Source organism: Myotis yumanensis, unplaced genomic scaffold (genome assembly GCF_028538775.1).
Source record: "Myotis yumanensis isolate MYYU_CA2020_CCGP unplaced genomic scaffold, mMyoYum1.0.hap1 SCAF_2, whole genome shotgun sequence".
NCBI classification, from domain to species: domain Eukaryota; kingdom Metazoa; phylum Chordata; class Mammalia; order Chiroptera; family Vespertilionidae; genus Myotis; species Myotis yumanensis.
This window is the reverse complement of record NW_027223753.1, coordinates 72,302,341-72,322,525: the sequence shown is the minus strand read 5'-3', so window position 1 is coordinate 72,322,525 and position 20,185 is coordinate 72,302,341. Positions and strand designations below refer to the sequence as shown.

Sequence of the window (20,185 nt, the reverse complement as noted above, 5' to 3'; positions counted from 1 at the left end):
CTTACTTCCTCCTGCCTTTGTCCATATGCACACATGTTTTATGTAATTGTGGTCACTGTGTGCATACCCTTTTGTGTTTATAGAAGACCATGTTTTCAGATAAAGAGTCAGAATGTATTTTCTTCCCATTATGAAGCAGTCCCTAACAAAATTGAGTTTGGCTTAGATTTTTCTGAGAGTGGGAATATCTAAACCAAATTCTCTCTTTTTTCTCCATGACAGATATTTCTGAAGGTCACGGAGGACCCTGATTCAGGACCTCTGTTCGCTGGTACAGTGCTGGAATTTGTGGCTTTTCCCCTCACCATACCCCTCCCCTAAGCTTCCTCTTGAGAATCTAAGGAAAAACTCATGAAACAACAAAGCAGGCAAACACTCCTCCACAGTATTTATCTGGCATCCAAATAACAGGCATTTGGCATTCTTGGTTCCTTTGAAGGACAAAGAAAGAGCAGATGGAGTTAGGTGTGGGTGGGAACACTGGATGAATCAGCTTCTGTACCTGAGCTTCTCACCCCCGGCCAGGTCTCTTTTCCTGCCAGGTCACTATCCTCTTATCTCCACCAGGCCTCTGATCAGCTCCTGTATGGATGAGTGATAGCCTGCAGAGTCCTTAGAGATAACGGTGACAGTGAATACAATCCAGATGCCAGCTAAGGTCTCCTGGCCCCTTTGAGACCAAGATATTCTGAACCCTCACTTAGCACCCTGTGGAAATTTGAAACTGTGGGGACCATCATTTCTGTCGATTCTGGGGGTCTCTCTTCTATATATGTGAGCCTCGGGGCCATCTAGCCCCTTCTGTGATTTCCACCAAAACGCCTAAGCCACACAAAGCATTCATGAGTACAGTAGACTTTACTGTGGAGGGTGGGGGTGGAAGATGGACATGCAGGAGGGGTTACCTGCCACAACACAGGCTACTTTAGATAGAACAAAGAACAATAGGCATTCGCCCACACTGATAAAACCTCCTCCCTGGCTCCTCTGTCCCATTCATTTTCCTCTCTCCTCAGAAGCTGTGTGTCAATTCTCCTTTGCTGCCTTGGGCTCCTGCCACTGGTTACTTCCTTCTATCCAGTGTGGCATATCATGGTGTTTCCCTGAACAAAAACTGTTTTCTCCCTGTGGGGTTTCTGGGGCCAGCTCTTAAGATAATATGGTTTTCATCTTGCTTCACAATAGATCCCAGAAGTTTATTTATCAGCTATGCTCAGAACTTCCAATGGTCAAATTTTACAGCCCAAATGTGCTCCATGACCCAGGTAGATCTGTGCTAGATTCCAGAACTGGGGTCTTTTATCTGCAGAGAATAATCCTTCTTACTAATTAAAGAATAAATTACACATCGGAAGACTGGCCAGCCTGGACATAGAATGGAAAGTTCCAAAGAGGTAGTCAAGGATAGAGATTAAGACTGTAGCCTCTAGAATGCAGCAGACCAAACACCAAACCTGAGCTTCACAAGTTGCTAATTGAGTGACTTTGGTTAAATACTTAGCCTCTTTGTTCCTCAGTTTCCTCATCTGCAAAATGGGAACAATAATAGTATCAACCTTTTAGTGTTGTTGAGAGAATTAAGTGAGTTAATACATGCCAAGTCTTAACACGGTATGCATTTTCTGATTAATATTTAGACACTCTAATCTCAACATTTATAAATCATCTCTTACCTCAAACTTGTGAGCCCCCTACAGTTTAGAAAGCAGTTAACACCCATTGTTTTATTTGATTGTCACTATCATCTCATGAGATGGGTAAGGCAGGGATTAGCCCTACCTGGGAGAAGCTGAGCTCACACAGGTTGGATGACTTGCCTAAAGTCACACAGGCTTCTGAGTCTAGTTTTCTAGTTGTAGCTTTCAATCTAGGACTCCCAAGGCCAAACTCTCACTACCTCCCATTTTTCAGATGTCTAAGTGCATTTTTTTTGCATTTACTCAGGTGTAGAGGACATTTTCAGATCTGGTCTAAAAGTCTGAAGGAATCAGTAGCTGTCCATTGGACTCACATATTTCATGGTACCAAGAGGGTCAATGCCACTCCTGAAGGGTTGGCTCACAGCCAGTTACCACCAGAGGGCAGCAGAGCCAGGGACAAACTGGGATTCTAATAATGAACTTTGCTCTGGCTGGGAGAGTGAGCTCAGGCTGGATGGGGGTCAGGGATAGACATGAAGAGAGGCAGCAGGCATCCAGAAGTGGGGGCGGCCACAGCAGACATCAAATGTGAGCCCCAATCAGGAGGAAAGAGTCCAGACAACTAGGACTCTGGCGCCCTGTGGTTAATGAGCCTGGAGAAGTTCTTTCCCCTGAGTAGCCAGGCCTGTTGCATCGCAGGTGCCGGAGAATGCTGGCTGAAAGGATGACTGAGCTGACCCAGCTCCTCTGCAGCTGCCCTTGTTCTGAGGTATAATAGGTGGGTTAACAAAGCAGCCAGGGACCAACCGGAGGTCCTCCAGGCTCTCCCTTTACATTCAACAACATGTCCTGCAAATGAACATTGAACAGTGATGATAAACTCTAGCTTGAACATAACTGACAACCTACAATGATAATGAGCACAGTCACATGTGTTAGCCCATTTGATCTTTATAGCAGCCCTGTGAAATGTTCTGTTTCATTTTACAGAACAGAAAACTCGGATTCAGGCAGGTTGAATCACTTAGCCAATGCGTCCAGCAAGAATTAGGATTCAAACCAAGATCTCCTAACTCCTGGTTCATTACTCTTTCCACCACTCCACAGGGGCCTCTAAGAAATCAGAAATAACCAAGTGACTCTGCCTTTCCCTTTTTTAAGTACACAGGCTATATATGAACATATATTTTTGTTAAACATTTTTCAAATAATATTTGTTAAAAAAAGGCTGAAATCACCCTTCCCACTTCATCCCTCACCCCTTATCCAGTTCTGCCCTGCAGTGATAACCTGTCAACAGTTTATGGGCAATCTTTTGAAGCTTGGCAGTTGTGTGTATGTGTGTGTGTGTGTGTGTGTGTGTGTGTGTGGAAAATATCACGTTTCTTTATATATGATGTATGTGCTCTCTAATATAAATACAATCTTATTACACATATCATCTTCTACTTGGCTATATGTTTTCAACCTCAGTGCACTTAGATCTATTTTGTTTAACTATTATAGAGAATATTTAAGTGATTTCAGCTTATTTTTTCTATAAATGATTTACACTAAACAATAGAATTTATATAAGTTCATTAACCTACCTGGCCTGATATTTTGTTGCTGATTTAAATGAAGGGAAATCTAATAGAGTAAGAAAATAATAGCATATGAGATCCAGACTTTGTGGGTGCTTTTTCTAATTTATTAATTCACTCTCAGGCAACACTCAGCAGAAAAGAGAAACCGTCAGCCTGCGACACCCCTGTTCGGGTTCTAGCAAGGAGGTCACACAGACTCCCCAGGGCTCCAACAGCTGCTCTGCAGAGCCGGCTCCTCCCACCCAGGGCCAGCCTTCCCGGGAGCCTGCGGAGCAGGGCGGCCGGCGCAACACGGGAGCACGGCTGGTCATCCAGCATGTGCAGGCGCTGCTGGTCAAGCGGTTCCACCACTCCGTCCGCAGCCGCAAGGACTTCCTGGCCCAGGTATTGCTGTGGATCTGGGCTGTGCTGGGTGGCTCCAGGCCAGGCCTGTTTGCCCCTCCTGGCCTTTCCCTCCTCTGCCCGGCTTTCTGTGCCCCTGGGCTCAGGCTCAGCAGTGAGTGGCTCTTTAATTCTGTTGCCTTTGTTTCCTCCTTGCCAACCTTTACTTTGATTCTTGGTTAACACTTGACCTCAGTAAGCAGGGAAAATAGAATAATAGTGAATATGTCAATGTTGTTATTTTTACAATATTTTTCATTTATTTTGCAATGACCCTACATATCAAGGTTATTGTCTTCTTTTTTTCTTTGTATGTTTTTTATTTAAAAAAGAAACTCAGGTTGACCTCTAGCTAAACACTGGCCTACTTCAATTTTTTTTTTTTAAATTAAATCTTTATTGTTCTGATTACATTTGTTCCTCTTTTTTTTCCCATAACTCCCCTTCTCCCAGTTCCCGCCCCACCCTCTGCCGTCACTCCCCACCCACTGTCCTCATCCATAGGTGCACGATTTTTGTCCATTCTCTTCCAGCATCTCCCATTCCCCTTCCCCCCCCCCCCCAAGAATAGTCAGTCCATTCCCCTTCTATGTCCCTGATTCATTGTAATCACCAGTTCATTCTGTACATCAGATTATTTATTCACTTGATTCTTAGATTCACTTGTTGACAGATGCATGTTTGTTGTTCACAATTTGTATCTTTACCTTTTTCTTCTTCCTCTTCTTAAAGGAAACCTTTCAGCATTTCGTATAATACTGGTTTAGTGGTGATGAAGTCCTTTAGCTTTTCCTTATCTGTGAAGCTCTTTATCTGACCTTCAATTCTGAATGATAGCTTTGCTGGATAAAGTAATCTTGGTTGTAGGTTCTTGGTATTCAGTACTTTGAATATTTCTTGCCATTCCCTTCTGGCCTGCAAAGTTTCTGTTGAGAAATCAGCTGACAGTCGTATGGGTATTCCCTTGTAGGTAATTGAGTCTCTTTCTCTTGCTGCTTTTAAGATTCTCCCTTTGTCTTTTGCTCTTGGCATTTTAATTATGATGTGTCTTGGTGTGGTCCTCTTTGGATTCCTTTTGTTTGGGGTTCTCTTCGCTTCTTGGACCTGTAAGTCCATTTCTTTCACCAGGTGGGGGAAGTTTTCTGCCATTATTTCTTCAAATAGGTTTTCCATATCTTGCTGTCTCTCATCTTCTGGCACCCCTATTATTCTGATATTAGTGCGCTTGAAGCTGTCCCAGAGGCTCCTTACACTATCTTCACACTTTCGGATTCTTTTTTCATTTTGCTTTTCCAGTTGGGTGTTTTTTGTCGAATCTTTGGTTTGATTCTTGTGCTCTCTGGTCTGCTATTGGGTATAATATTCTTTATTTCAGTCCGTGTATGCTTACTTTCTAATTTCTTTATCGTAGCATCGAGGGTCTCATTAGTTTTCGTGAGGCTCTGCTCAAGTTTATTGCAAGCCCTCAAAATTGCGATTCTTAGCTCCATATCCTCCATTTCTGTCATGCTTTTTTGTCTCCGCATCTTTTATGCTTTCTTGGTGCACCCCCTTGTGGTCTTTGTGCGCAGTCTTGTTTTAGCCAAGCCTTAATTGTTGTAGTTAACAGTAGAGGGATTTGACCACCAGGCTGACTGGCTGTAGGGATCAGCTGTGTGGAAAACTTCAGTCCTCTGGGGAGGCGCTAATCCAGCCTTTGCCTGAGGCGATCGGCAAATGGCTGTGTGCAGGGTTTGGGCGGGGCGGGCTCAACAGGGCGGGCGGAGGGAGCAGTTATGGCCGCTCTCAGTCCCGTTCCCAGAGGCTCTGCTTCTCAGAACCCCGGCAGCCGCTGCAAACCTCGGAGAGAAAGCTGCCCTCAGGTTCCAACTGATGCCGGATAATCCCGCTTCTCCCGTTTGAGTCTGGGTCCCTAGAGACTCGCCCGGATCTGGAGCCCAGAGTCTGAGACTCACTCCGACCGAAAACGACAACCGCGCCCTCAGCCACCAGCCCGCTTTCGCGCGCACCTCGGTACCTTTGTATTTTCCACACTGCGCCGCCTCTGAACCTCGGTTTGCTGTTCTCTTTCCTTCTAGTTGTAGAGTCTCTCCTCAGCCAGCCTTCCTGTGGTTCTGGGTGATGTCCGTTCCGTCTTTTAGTTGTATTTTTGAAGTGGTTGTTTGCGGCAGCGGTCTCCGGTGTTTACCTACGCCGCCATCTTCAGGTTTCTCCTACTTCAATGTTTTGTAGTTGTTTCTTTAAATCCTCACCTGAGGACATGTTTACTGATTTTAGAGAGGGAGGAAGAGGAAGAGGAAGAGAGAGAGAGAGAGAGAGAAAGAAATATAGATCAGTTGCTTTCTATACACACCCTGACTGGGAATCAAGCCTTTCAGTGTGCAGGACAACACTCCAACCAACTGAGCCACCTGGCTGGGGCTACTTCAATGTTCAGTGTTGGCCTACTTCACCTCTTCAATGGTTATCAGAACATGTCTTGCCTCTGCACATGCTGCCCATAATGTTCCCCAGAAGCCTGACTTTCCACCAGGGCCAATTATGAGGCTGCAGATTAAACATTTAAAAGAATGAACATATGTGTGTGAGTGCACGCATGTGTAAGTTTGTGTATCTTTTGCACACCACAGCCCCCAGCCCATGTTGCCATGTTTATTTCCCCACAGATTGTGCTCCCAGCCACTTTTGTGTTTTTGGCTCTGATGCTTTCCATCATCATCCCTCCTTTTGGTGAATACCCTGCTTTGACCCTTCACCCCTGGATGTATGGGCAGCAGTACACCTTCTTCAGGTGCGTAGACCTGTCCCCAGTGGTCATCATTTGCTCCTATGGGGTGTGGGGCTCCTGAGTCACATGCTGCTTGATAGGGCCCTGGCCTCCCCCCTCCCTGGGACAGTCACTAACATGGCAGGGGTCCTGGGGCTGCCCTCAGAAAGGAAATTAAGGAACCTGCCACTTGGAAGGTGATCCCAAGTGGACAACCAGGACTGCCAGGAGTAAGACAAGAGAAAGTCAAGGTTAGGTGATTGGTGGTAGCTTCATCTTTGTGGGGCACAGATGTGATATGCCATCACTGGGCGTGTTGGGGGAGGCTGCCACCTTCCCAGAAGACCTATAACCACCCAATGCAGCGTTCTGTGCCCTGTGTACAGGCCTGGCATGTAGTAGCCACTCAATAAAACATTTGTTGAGTCGCATGTTGGCTGCTTTGTCCCTCTGTCCCAGTCACGTGCCCATTGAGTAAGCCCCTCTCACTTTGTCTAGCATGGACCAGCCCGGCAGTGAGCGGCTTGCAGCACTTGCAGACGTCCTCCTGAACAAGCCAGGCTTTGGCAACCGCTGCCTAAAGGAAGAGTGGCTCCCGTAAGTTCCTGTGCACCCTGCCCTAACACTGACAGCTGCCCTGGGAGACCCAGGTGGTGGCCTATGGAGATGGCAGGGTTGGGACGGGCCCTGTCTCAGTCCTGCTCCGTACACATCACTCTCCCTGCCCAGCACTCACCCGGCTTTTCCTCTAATACCTGCGTGCAAGGTGTTCACTCCCTCTCGGAAAGCCCCTGCCTCATTGGGCAGCTCTTTGTCTTTGCAATTCCCGATATCAAAAGTCCCATGCTAAGTTGATTTATGCTTCCACAACCTACTTGAAAGGAATCTGAACAGGGGAAGGAGGGAGGTGGGGACTGCCAGTGGTGTAATGGGACCTAGAATGGCCTTAATTTACATGTGTGGCCACCTTTCCATTACTTCTATGTGTATAGAGAAGGGAGTTTTAGAGGGCAGTTGAAATCCACCAAGAATCCTAAAAATTCAATACAATTTTCACTGCTTCTCTCATTCGGCTTTTTTTTCAGAGCCAGTGATAAGGATCAAACATAGACTAATTTCAAATTCCTCTTTTATTTATTGTCTCTCAACAGCTAGAGCCACCAGAAGAGAAAAAAGAGATAAAACTTTCCAGAAACTAGATCATTTCACCAGCCCCACCCCCCAGTCAATAAAAACACACACCCTAGTCTTGACTTTTCTTGAGCAGAAACTAACCTCTGAGAGCATGAGAAGAAAGTGTATGGCTCTGAGGACGAGGAGGAAAGGCTGGGGAGGAGATGGCTGGACATTACTTCTCATTTCTAGGGCTTTCTCTACACTTTGGAGCTGATTGTGAAATATTTTCTTGTTCCATGAAGGGAGTACCCCTGTGGCAACTCAACCCCCTGGAAGATCCCCTCTGTGTCCCCCAACGTCACCCACCTGTTCCAGAAGCAGAAATGGACACCAGACCACCCCTCGCCCTCCTGCTGGTGCAGCACCAGGGAGAAGCTCACCATGCTCCCTGAGTGCCCCGAGGGCGCAGGGGGGCTCCCGCCCCCTCAGGTACCTCGACCCTCTGTGGGAAACCGGAGGCTCTGAATCTGCAGGGAGTGGGGGGAAACATTGTGCCCCCTGAGTTCCTGGCCAAACAACATTTTATTTTTTAAAATATATTTTTATTGATTTCAGAGAGGAAGGGAGAGGGAGAGAGAGAAAAACATCAATGATGAGAAAGAATCATTGATGGGCTGCCTCCTGCACACCCCACACTGGGGATCAAGCCCTCAACCGGGCATGTGCCCTGACTTGGAATTGAACTGTGACCTCCAGGTTCATAGCTCAATGCTCAACCACTGAGCCAGGCCAGCTGGGCCAAACAACATTTTAAACTGAAGGTGGAGTGCAGGACCTAATGGGGTTCCCTGGGTCCTCTCAGTGGTGTCCTGGCCAGCCACTCGGAGGAAGTCACTGACCAGCTTCGTTTTCCACCACACATTTCCTATGCAATCTAGTAAGAAAATATCTCTAAACATTGAAACATTATGCAAGTCATGCATGCTCATGATAGAAAAATTAGAAAATACAAATGAGTCAGAAGAAAAAAAAATCATCCTATCACTTGGAAATAACCACCAAGAACATTTAGTTTTTACCCATTCAACCTGGATTATATTCAAAATGCTGTCTTAAAACCTGCTATTTTCACTTAATAGCATATTATGAACATATGCCCATGTCAATATGCATATACATGAGTGTTTTTAATGCCTGCATGCTTATCCCACTGTTTGGATTTACTTTAATTTATTTAACAAAGCTCTCATTCTTAGACCTGTGTTTTCAATTTTTGTCCCTTATAAACAATGTTGTAGTGTGCATTCAAATGCATATGTATTTGCATGCTTATTAACAATCTTAATTAAAAAGCTTTCCATGTGCTGTCACTAACATGCACACACACACAGACAGGCAGACAATAACCTATGTTTTGCAGGGACATCGACGATCTTGGCTCTGAGCAGCATCCTCTCGTGGGTGTTCTGAACTCCAGAATGTATCACAGTGAGCCTTTCCCAGGGCTTTTAGAGACAGAGGGGTCAGGGAAGTCTCACTCTGTCTTGGGGTGATAATGGTCCTCCCTGCTGACTTGCACCGAGTGGGGCGTTCTGTGGCCACATCTAATGATGTGCCCATGAATGAATGCTTCCCAGAGAGGCCGTGTGGCCTGGTGTCGCGAGCACAGGCATTGGTTTGGTTACTTGCCTCTCTGGGCCTTACTTTCCTCCCTTATAAATTGGGGATAACTGTAACTTATTTCACAGCATTTTATGAGAATTCGATGAAATAATGTGGGTAAGGAAACTGTGTTATTTAGAATTACACTCAACGGAATGATGACCACCCCCACCGAACAGCAGATGAAATAAGACACTGTGTTCCCTTCTCCTGTAAAAGTTCCTGCAGGTGGTCCAGAGCTCTCTGTCCCGCTGCTTCTCCATGGTAAACAGGCCTCAGCCTCCTTGGCCAGGACGGCAGGACCCACTTTCCAGACCGCAGAACGAAAGAAGGGATGAATAAAAAGAGAGGAAAACTGTGTAAATGTGCTATCTTCTAGGAAGATTTCAGGAAGCTACCACACTTGGATGTCATTGGCCAGAATCAAAAGTCAAGGGAGTCTGGGTGGCCTTGCACCCAACCGTCTCTTAGTCTGGCAGATGGCAGAGGGCAGAGCAGGTACCCACTCAATCCCAGCATCAATCCCAGGAGCTGGCTTGTGAATGACTCTGTTTATGAGCATCTTGCTTTCTTTCTTTTTAATTTTTTTACATGCTAAAAGCAGATACTTTTCTATTTCTCAATCAGTATATTTCCCCTTTGAATCATAACTCAGCCACCCTGCATCACAGGGATCCCTAAAGAGGAGCTGAGGGAGCGTGACCCAGTCCTCTGTACCCCAAGAGGAAGCTCTACTTCTGCTGGGCTTGCCAAAGGCCTCCGGCTGCTTCTGCTCTAATGCACCAGCATCAGACAGAGTTCTCACACCGAGTCCTGGCCAGGGCGGAGGGAAGGTCAGGAGCAGCTATATGGAGATTCCTTTCCTCAGCAAGTCCTAACTTCAAGGCTGCCCGTCCAGCTTATAGAACCTTGTTTTCAGTGGTTGATGCCTGGTTCCTAGGGGGAATGTAACAGGCCTCCACAGCCGATGTCCTGGGAACAGACCAGTTCCTGTGATTTTCTTTGTGCCTGTGTTTCCTCATTATCATTCATGTCTCTCTTGAGAGAAAAAAATGTAACATCATGAATCTGCACAGGAGCTACTTTCTCTCTCTCTCTCTCTCTCTCTCTCTCACACACACACACACACACACACACATTTATTTACATCTACTCAGTCAAACACACTCTCCCTCTGGAATTAAGCCAGAGCTGTGGGTACAGGCTTGGTTCGAGGTGGTGAATTGTCCTCATCTGGAAAGCCGGATGGTGTATGCTGTCTTCTGCAGGGCCCCATCCTGTTCTCGAATTCTTTCAGTGGCGGTAGGTCCCCAGGTGGACATGCTCCACCCCTGACTTCTAGAATACACCGAGTTAAAGTTATAGGAGTACTTTATTTACAGAATTTTTAGAAAACAATTTATCATAAAATTCCCAGGCACCAGCAATTGTTCCAGCCTAGATTCCACCCGCAGAGTTTGGCGGTTCCCCAGGATGCCGTCCTCAGCTCGAGAAGCAGGGTGATGGGGTGGAAAGAGTGAGGGCTGTGGAGTCAGACAGATACAGGTTCAAATCCTAGGTCAGCCACCTACACGTTCTACAACCCGGTGCAAGTTAGCCAACCTTTCCGAACTCACTTTCTCGGTCCGTAAGATAAAGTAACAATTCTTCTGTCATGAGGGTTTGGGGATTAAGGGATATAATGTGTGCAGAGCATTTGACACAGTGCCTGTGCACAGAGTTCTGTGGATGCCAGCTCTCCTAGCATTAGAGAGAGGAACTAGGTAAAGCAAGTGAACTGAAGAAGGAAGTATAATAGGAACAGGGGAAGAGAAGACAGAAAGTGTATAAAAATGAGAAGCATGGTTTTAAAGCCACCAAAATTTTCCCTCTCTACTTTTGGTTGATTCCCTTGACACCCAAGGTTCATGACTAATGGGAAATCAAACCATTACCTATTCCCAAATTTAAAGTAATATTGCCACCTGGTGGCCAAACTCATGCTCTTTTGAATTCTCCAAAGCCTTTTGATGATGGCGTTTCCAGTCCTGTGTATTTTGAATGTGATTTATTACATGGTAAGGTCCTGTTTGAATTCTTTCACTCATGTCACAATTTACTGTTTCAACTATATGCCGGGTACTGTTCTGAGTGCGGGGGGCTCAACAGCTAGCATAACTTGTGATGAAGAACAAGCAGTTTCACAAACTGTAAAGCCTCACATTCCAAAGTAACTAACAGGAATGTCCCGCTGTCTCAGAGAATGCAGCGCAGCACAGAAATTCTACAAGACCTCACAGACAGGAACATCTCCGACTTCTTAGTAAAGACGTATCCTGCCCTTATCCGAACCAGGTAAGAAGAGACCCTTGTTATGCTTTTCATCCTGGCTCCCTGTACAAACTATTAACTAAAAACAGAAGACCATTTTCTCACATGATTTATCAACAATCAGGGCAGTGGAATTTTTCTTCTTTTTCCTACGCTAACAGAAAAAGCAATCGAGAATATACAAGTAAAATGCAGCTTAAGTTTAATTGTGTCTGTTTTGTTTGTTTTGTTTGGACTAAGCAGTCTCAATGGGTAACCCATACACTACTAAAATTAAAATTAAAAATGTAGGATTTGTCTAATAATGCAGCCTCAGATTTTCACTAGTTAAGAAAGAGACAAAGTTTGGAGGGAGGAGCAAGAGTAAAGGAGAGAAAGGTAGAGGAAAAAGAAACAAGACAGAAAAGTAAGAAGCAAACAGCAGAAAGGACAAGATTAGACCAAGATAGAATTGAGGCAGTGGGTACAGTATGTGAGTGAGCCCACAGGCCAGCCAGGTCCCCAGCACCTGTCACACTCTCGCTGTAAATTAACGCCGGTCGCGCTGCCGTTTGATACGCCAGCAAACTCTTATCTGTGTCTACTTCTCCCAGCTCTGCTGCTGTTATCAAGCCTCAGCTGGGTATGGGCTGGCTTCAGCCAACCCTATGGGAGCTTGACAAGCATGTGCTACCCAGATGGCATCATGGGAACCCTGACCCAGGCCCACGTGCTCTGGGGCTTTAAAATAAAACATACTGTCTAATTTTAGTAGTACTTTCAGTTGCCTCCCCTACCAGAGCCATGCACAAAGAATAAATGGACTCAATTAACCAGAACACACTGCAGATGGTGGAAGCAGCTGCCAGAAGGCAGGGCCGAGCCAGCAGTCAGCAAAATAAAGAATGCCAGCCACACCCAAAAATAAAAGCAGATACTGGGATAAACAACAAGCATCCCAAACTTTGTTCTCAGCAGCCAGTTTGCATGATGGAACTTTGGATTTTGTGTTTGATGACAATGATAGTTTGTGAGCCTGACCTATGAGGTCTATACTGTTGGCATCTTGTCATTTTACCCCTGATTGGCTGGAAGTCAGTCTCTGAAGTCTGGGCTTGGAGTGAGTCAGAACTTCCCCCACGTGTGCAGGTGATTAGAGCCTTATTCGTGCAGGTGGAAGAAGGTGGGCTGCAGCCTCCACTCACACCGGCATGATAGTTGCCATATTACCTGGTTCCAGATGGTCTGACAAATAACCTGACAACAGGGCGTCCCAGGAAGCCCAGCATGTGGGATGGGACTTGAGGAGCCAGCAGTGGAAAGCATCCGTCCTTTTCCTGCATGCGTATCAGCTCAGTCCCTAGGCTGTGAGGTTTCCATGTTGCTTGGATATCAGGAGATGCAAAAATGCCCCTGAAGACTGAGACACCCCATGAGCGGAAGGAAAGTTAACACGGCTGGGCCAGTGGGATTCATTGTATGATTTGTTTTCACTTTCAGTTTAAAGAGCAAATTCTGGGTCAACGAACAGAGGTAAGAAACTATTTTTATAAGAAATTAAAATCTGAAATTGATCTATTTAAAATGCACATTTTGAAAACCACACCTCAAAGCCAGGTAGATGGAATGTTCTGTGCGTGTTCAGAAAGTCACAGGACATGCCCTGAAGGACATGCGGCTAGACACACCCTGGACCCAGAAGGTGCCCAGTCGTAGATCTCCATGAAGGACATGGATGGGAAGTGATATTCCCTGAAGAGTTGTCCCAGAGCATTTTCACTCAGGGGAGGCTCTAAAAGTTCAAGCACAGAATTGTTTGCAATACTAACGAGAGGCCATGTGACCTGAGCCCTGGCACTCTGTGGCCCATTCGTTCCTTGTAAGCCTTAGGGAATCTGGCCCAGTCCCAGGTAACTCATTCCTGAGGCGTCCTGGAGACTGGAGTCATTCCAGAGGTTTGGAGAATCCTCCAGGGACATTCTAGGATTGAGCTAGCCTCCCAGTCTCCCTAAGGAATTGGCCTGTAGAATAAAGGCAGAGCTGATGTTGACTTGGTTCTAGACCAGCTGTGAGGAACATCCAGCCCTCGGGCCATATAAGGCCTTTGAAATCATTTGGTCTGTCCCTGCCAAGGCATTAGTGGTGAGTTAATTAAATGTTTGACCAAATATAACAGGCTCATTTTTAAGTTAATAATGTTGTATGGCCTGGGAATGATGTTATAAATAGCCAAATGGCCCTTGGTAGAAAAAGATTTCCCACCCCTGTTTTAGACCATAAAAGTGTTATCCTGCTTTTAGAATTGCTCCCTAGAGGGAAGGATACATCCTCAGCTGAAGTAGAAAGTTGGGGGCATGGGCGGAGTGCAATTTGAGTCCCTGAGAAATAAAGTTCAGCAAATTAATTTTGTTTTGTAGAGGAGTGGCTTTTATCCTACCATTGAAATGTTTTATCCAGAGCGTGGCACTCCCAGATGTGTTCAGAGCAGTGTGGAAGATGGGTTAGGACGGGGAGAGACCTAAGGCTAGGATCTCATTAAGGAGCTAGAGCTTGAGTCAAGGCAAAAGACGGTGAGGGGCTGCCTGAGGGAGGGGCATGGAGAGCTGGGCCCAGCAGGCCTGGTCCTGATTAGATTAAAGAGAGTCCAGTGCTGGGGAAGTGCCGGTAAAGTACAGACAGATGTGATGCAGGAGAGGAATTGTTGTTGGGATGATGGCGAGTCAGGGAAGACTTCAGAGAGAAGATGACATATGACAGAGGAGATGCAGTTGGCCTGATGCTCAAGAACAAGAAAGGCAGCCCTGGGAAGCCCACAGCCCTGCAGAGGCAACCAGGACCATTGACAGCTCTGCGAGTGATTGGATTGGACGTGGCCGGGATATGCCACTCAAGGCAAGGCATGAGGAGGGGTTGGAGAGGTCAGAGAGACCAAGCCCTGAGGGATCGGGACTCATCTGGGGGCAACGAGGAAGCATTCAAAGTTGTAAAGTGGAGCCATGTTGCTCACTAGTGCAGACAACGCCTCCCAAAGCACACATTTCCCTACAGAAAGTGAGTGCTACTGGCAAGCATGAAGCACCACAGACGTGGGTCATGGCACTGATCTGAGGACTTCCTGTTCCCTTGTCAGGTACGGAGGAATTTCCATCGGAGGAAAGCTGCCAGCCCTCCCCATCACTGGGGAGGCACTTGTTGGATTTTTAAGTGACCTTGGCCAGATGATGAATGTGAGCGGGGTACGTAAACGGGCTGCAGGTTTGGGTAGGACTTTCAACGCGCCAGTCATTATGAAACAGAAAATCTCATGAATACTAAGAGTGAAAATAAAAAACCTCTTTCTTGTTAATTATGGTTTTCTAGGGTCCGGTCACCAGAGAGGCCGCTAAAGAAATGTCTGTTTTCCTTAGACATCTAGAAACTGAAGACAACATTAAGGTACTGGCCCTGGGTCACCTGCCCCAGAGCTAAAAATCCACATGAGCTGGTGACTTTATTTTTATTTTCCCAAATAATTAAATTCCACCGAGTCTCCACTTGAAAACTAGCATGGAATGTCTTCCAGCTGCCAAAGCCTTCCTCCTCCTCACATTCCTTTCCCTGCGGCTCATTTTTTTTCTTTAAACAGCTGTTGTTAGCACAGGGCCGCTGGGGTCATGCCAGCACAGCCTAAGGAAGCCCGTCTCCGCCCTCCAGGTGTGGTTCAACAACAAGGGCTGGCACGCCCTGGTCAGCTTTCTCAACGTGGCCCACAACGCCATCCTACGAGCCGGCCTGCACCCGGACAGGGACCCCGAGGAGTATGGCATCACCGTCCTAAGCCAGCCCCTGAACCTGACCAAGGAGCAGCTCTCTGAGATCACAGTGTAAGCCCAGCCGCACAGGCCCAGCTGCACAACTTTCTTGTCACCCTCTCCTCTCTTGGGAGACCCGAGAGGATTTTCACTATCCGGTGCTGTGGGCTGGAGGGCAAGGCTGGTCAATGGGCAAACGTGAACGTAAGACTTTCAGCGCTTGTGTGCCAGACTGCCTGGCCATTCTTTCTCCTCGTCCTTACTAGGAAAGTAAGCATAGATTTGGTTCTGTTCCCTTTGGGCGCTTGGTAAGAAGTTACTGCTGGAGCTTACACAAATATCCTCCCCTGCAGAGTGTGAAATGACTGCAGGGAACGGGGAAAGTTCAGTAAATCTTTCGTCTCCCCAACAGGAATTAGCTCAGGTTTTGGTAATTTCCCTCAGACAACCAGGCTGTGGAGATGTCGACAGATCCTTGCCTTCCTCGAGCTTAGGCTCTTCCCGCACAGCTTCAGGCAACGAAAACATCAATCTTGTGCAATCTGCAGCATGCTTGTAGCCTGTGTGAGTGCATGCTTGTGGTAAGCGGTAGGGTCCTCATTTTCCTACCCCAGGACACTCTGAGAGCCCTCAACACTGGGCCCTCCATGTGCCCAGGGCAGGGGTGGGCAAACTTTTTGACTCGAGGGCCACAATGGGTTCTTAAACTGGACCAGAGGGCCGGAACAAAAGCATGGATGGAGTGTTTGTGTGAACTAATATAAATTCAAAGTAAACATCATTACATAAAAGGGTACGGTCTTTTTTTTTTTTTTTTTTAGTTTTATTCATTTCAAACGGGCCGGATCCGGCCTGCGGGCCGTAGTTTGCCCACGGCTGGCCCAGGGTCACTGGCTAAAAGTTGGCCCTGGAACCTTGGGACCTTCCTCTGGACACCCTCCAGGGCCTGGACTGAGAAAGAATCGCCTGCCTTGTGTTTATTCTCACTCCGCCTTGCCAAGTCTCTTGAATATGAAATATGAAATAGGAGTCTTTGTGATTATAAAATAGTATATGTTCATTAAGTAAAGTTTAAAGAATAGAGTCTTAAGAACTTATTATCTGTAACCCTACACAGGTTAGGGTATTTCCTCTAAACGTTTTTGCACGTTTCCCTTTCAGTCATTTGCTCTACTTTTACTATGTGTGGATCATGCTATTTCCAGTTTTATAAGGACGCTGACTGGCACAGACGGTGCTTTGTGGGAATTAGTTAATGTGCTCCTTTCTCTCAGTGGGCACTGTTCCATGCAAAGGGTCATGGCTTGCATGTGAAGTTCAGGTCGGATTTCAGCCCACACTTGCCCTCTTGGCCAGATGCCTTCCACTTGGCCCAGGAAAGGATGACTAGAGCCCCGTCCTGTATAATCGGCCTGTTCTCTGCTTCCTTGAACTCATGTTATGAGCATTTCTCCATGCTATGATGTGTTTCATGTTCTCACAGGACAATTTGCCTCCTTTAAGAAAAGGAATAAATTTCACAGATCATATGACTGTCTACTAGAAAATTCAAGAGAGGCTATAGAACTGATAAGAGCATTGTGATATATGACAATATAAAAATCCATTTCTATAACCATCAGTAAATACTTTGAAAGTTTATCTAGACTTTCATATGAAAATGGAACAATATTCAACATCAACATAGAACAGAAAACCCTCAAATATCCACTTAACCTTGACTTCGTTTAAGATAATTGAATGAAATGACAATCGTCAGGCTGGGAAGGGGGTTTTGGAGGCTGTTCTCTGGGACTGGCTGAGCCTCCCCAGAGCCTGACTTTGTTTTTTCTCTGGCAGCTGCTCCTCCTCCTTCACCTCTCTCTCCCGGTGTCTCTTGTCCTGCTGCAGGCTGACCACCGCTGTGGATGCTGTGGTTGCTATCTGCGTTATTTTCGCCATGTCCTTCATCCCAGCCAGCTTTGTCCTTTACTTAATCCAGGAGAGAGTGAACAAAGCCAAGCACCTCCAGTTTGTCAGTGGAGTGAGCCCCACCACTTACTGGCTGACCAACTTCCTCTGGGACATCGTAAGTGTCAGGTCACGGTGCCTCTCTCACCTCCATTGGCCTGAGCGGTGGGCACTTGTGTCTGCTCTGACTGAGGGGCGCAATAGGGTGGGGCTCTCCCACTGCCCGGACTGCTGTGCCAAGGGCCTTGTGTGTCTGCTGTCTGTTGACATCTTCTTAAAAAGGCACAGAACTAGGAACGGCAAGCTAAGGACGAATGTAGGGCTCAGCTTAACAACTGCTGAGTGGGGGCTCTGCATGCCCCGCCTCAAGGGGCCTTCTGACCCATCCAGTAATTACTGCCCTCAATGAGGCTGGCCTTCCTGAGAATGTCTGGCTGAAGAAGTAATACCAAGCAGACCTTCACCCCACATCCTCTTCTTAAATCCTGCCCCACCCCAAAGGGGTAAGGATGGAATTCCTCCTATGGCAGAGTCACCAGATAAATATAGGACACCCAGTTAAATTTGAATTTCAGATAAACAATTAATTTTTAGGGTAAGTATATTTCACCCCCAAATATTGCATGGGACATAGTTACACTAAAAAATGTATTTGTTGTTTTCCTGAAATTCAAATTTAACTAGGCATCCTATATTTTTATTTGCTAAACCCGGCATCCTATCCATTGGCCTTATTTTGATTTCCCAAAGCAGCCAGACCTTCACTATATCAGTTTAGGCACCAAGTTAGGGAAAATGAAGAAAAGTTTTTTAGCAAATCAACAGCAGACCAGCACCCTTCTCACCCCAGTATTGGAGGAGGCAGGGAGGGGTCAGCATGGGGGGCTTCATGACAGACCACAGGGTCAATGTTAATTGGCAACAAATACTAGTTATAATATAGCAGAGATGATTGTGACACCAACTCCAGGTATTCTGGGTATCTTGGGTAATGAGATCCTTTGTTTTTCTCAACATTCTAAGACTAACGTGATCCCCACTTCATGTGATGATAAGGTGCATCATGATGGAAACCGACTCAAACGGCCTTCTCCACTGCGGCCTGTAGTCAGGATTCCTACAGACATATTTATTTTACTCGACTTATTAAGTAGGCTGTCACTTAACAATACAAAACCAGAAGTTATTAATAGCACCTACATTCTTCCCTCTGTTTTCTGTCTGCATGAAAAAACATGCATGCATACATGGAGCGGAGGTCAGATTCTACAAGCCTCGCTGTGGACAAAAACATCACTCACAGGCCCCACATTGGCCTCGAACTTTGAACATGAAAAGAGCTAGGTACACCTGCACTGAAAAGTTATTAACTTGCCAGTTTTTTCACTCTGCTTTTTTTTTTTAAAGACAAAGAACAGCCTAGCTGGTGTTGCTCAATGGTTGAGCACTGACCCAGGAACCAAGAGGTCACCAGTGCAATTCCCTGTCAGAGAACAAGCCCGGATTGTGGGCTTGATCTCTAGTAGGGGATGTGCAGGAGGCAGGTGACCAATGTTTCTATTTCTCTCCTTCTCCTTTATTCTCTCTCTCTAACATCAATAAAAACATATCTATAAAAAATAAAATACAAGGAACAGAATTTATACTTGGAGCTGACCGTGCATGTACCTGTACAGAGATGTCTGAACCCAAGGAGAGATAGACTATGGACTAGAATCAGGATTGGCCTGATGTTTCGTCATGGTCAGATTCAGGTCACAGCAGCAGCATCACAAGGGATGCTCTGTCTTCTCACTGCGTCCTATCACGTGGCTCCTGCTCTCAATTTGCCCTACTACCGACAGTGGTCCCTTGATGAAGATGGTGTCTGACGAGCTCCTCACTGTAAAGTTAATCTTTTTCTTTTTATAATTAGCAAGAATTTTGGGAAGAGGTACTTTAAAGCTGTGTAAATATTCTGTTTGTTATCAAACTTCCCATTCATTCATTTATTTCAGTGGTTCTCAACCATCTGGCCCTTTAAATACAGTTCCTCATGTTGTGACCCCACCATAAAATTATTTTCGTTGCTACTTCATAACTGTAATGTTGCTACTGTTATATAAATATCTGACATGCAGGATGGTCTTAGGCGACCCCTGTGAAAGGGTCGTTAGACCGCCAAAGGGGTTGCGACCCACAGGTTGAGAACCGCTGATCTATTTACTTATAACTATATGGAGTCATCTTCCCGTGTCAGTCCATGGGTTATAATTGGATACCACTATTATTTACCCTAATGCTCAAATTATCCCCAGTTTGACCAGTGGGAGCCTGATGGAGCTGCCTCCTTTGACTTTGTCCCCATTGTCTTTGAGCAACTCCATGCTCTCTGGCACTGCAAGGTGTTCCAGGTCTGTCCTCCACTTCGCCCCAGCCCTACTTGGCATCAACTGTGTCCCCAGGGAACCCTGGTTCCTTTCCATGGAAAACAGCTCTCAAAATCAAGATCTTGGCACTAGGTAGGTTCTGTGCTATTGGGGTCTCAATGGTCCCAGGATTTTTTTTTCATCTCTCCATCTCAGTGGAGAGAACTAGGGGAGATATGTAAGCATATACATAGATAAAAACCATTTGCATCTCTATTTACCTACTTATACACCAAACACTGAGGGCTCACTAAAACCTCTATTCAAACCAACGCCATTGGCTCACTATGGCTTTCCACTTTCCATATTTATAACTCTCTTCTTCAAGAGTGAGACACCAGCTTCTGTCACCTCCAACTCATTAACCTACCTGAGCAATACACCTGCATGTAATAAGTCCCCATCTCTGCCACCATCCCCTCTCCTGTATGGACACCCTCCTCTTTCTGCTCCAGCTGACCCCATGTGGAGGTCCTCCTCATTCTGCTCTGGCTCTAATACCCCACACCAGGTCAACACCCTCCTCGCCCCACTGGGGCTCACACACCCTGTGAGACACCCTTCTCACCCTTCTCAGGTTCTCATCCTGTTCAGA

General features: G+C 46.2%; 1 protein-coding gene across 1 annotated transcript in view; it reads left to right on the top strand.

The window, feature by feature from the left end:
• ABCA4 (ATP binding cassette subfamily A member 4) overlaps window positions 1-20,185 on the top strand; it is a 128,636-nt gene that overhangs the window by 86,763 nt on the left and 21,688 nt on the right. The window contains exons 26-36 of the mRNA XM_070405633.1: window positions 223-271; window positions 3,348-3,610; window positions 6,274-6,398; window positions 6,873-6,971; window positions 7,793-7,979; window positions 11,392-11,486; window positions 12,942-12,974; window positions 14,572-14,677; window positions 14,802-14,876; window positions 15,135-15,304; window positions 17,123-17,300. Coding sequence (XP_070261734.1) covers window positions 223-271; window positions 3,348-3,610; window positions 6,274-6,398; window positions 6,873-6,971; window positions 7,793-7,979; window positions 11,392-11,486; window positions 12,942-12,974; window positions 14,572-14,677; window positions 14,802-14,876; window positions 15,135-15,304; window positions 17,123-17,300 — 1,380 coding nt within the window. The remainder of the gene's footprint in view (window positions 1-222; window positions 272-3,347; window positions 3,611-6,273; window positions 6,399-6,872; window positions 6,972-7,792; window positions 7,980-11,391; window positions 11,487-12,941; window positions 12,975-14,571; window positions 14,678-14,801; window positions 14,877-15,134; window positions 15,305-17,122; window positions 17,301-20,185) is intronic.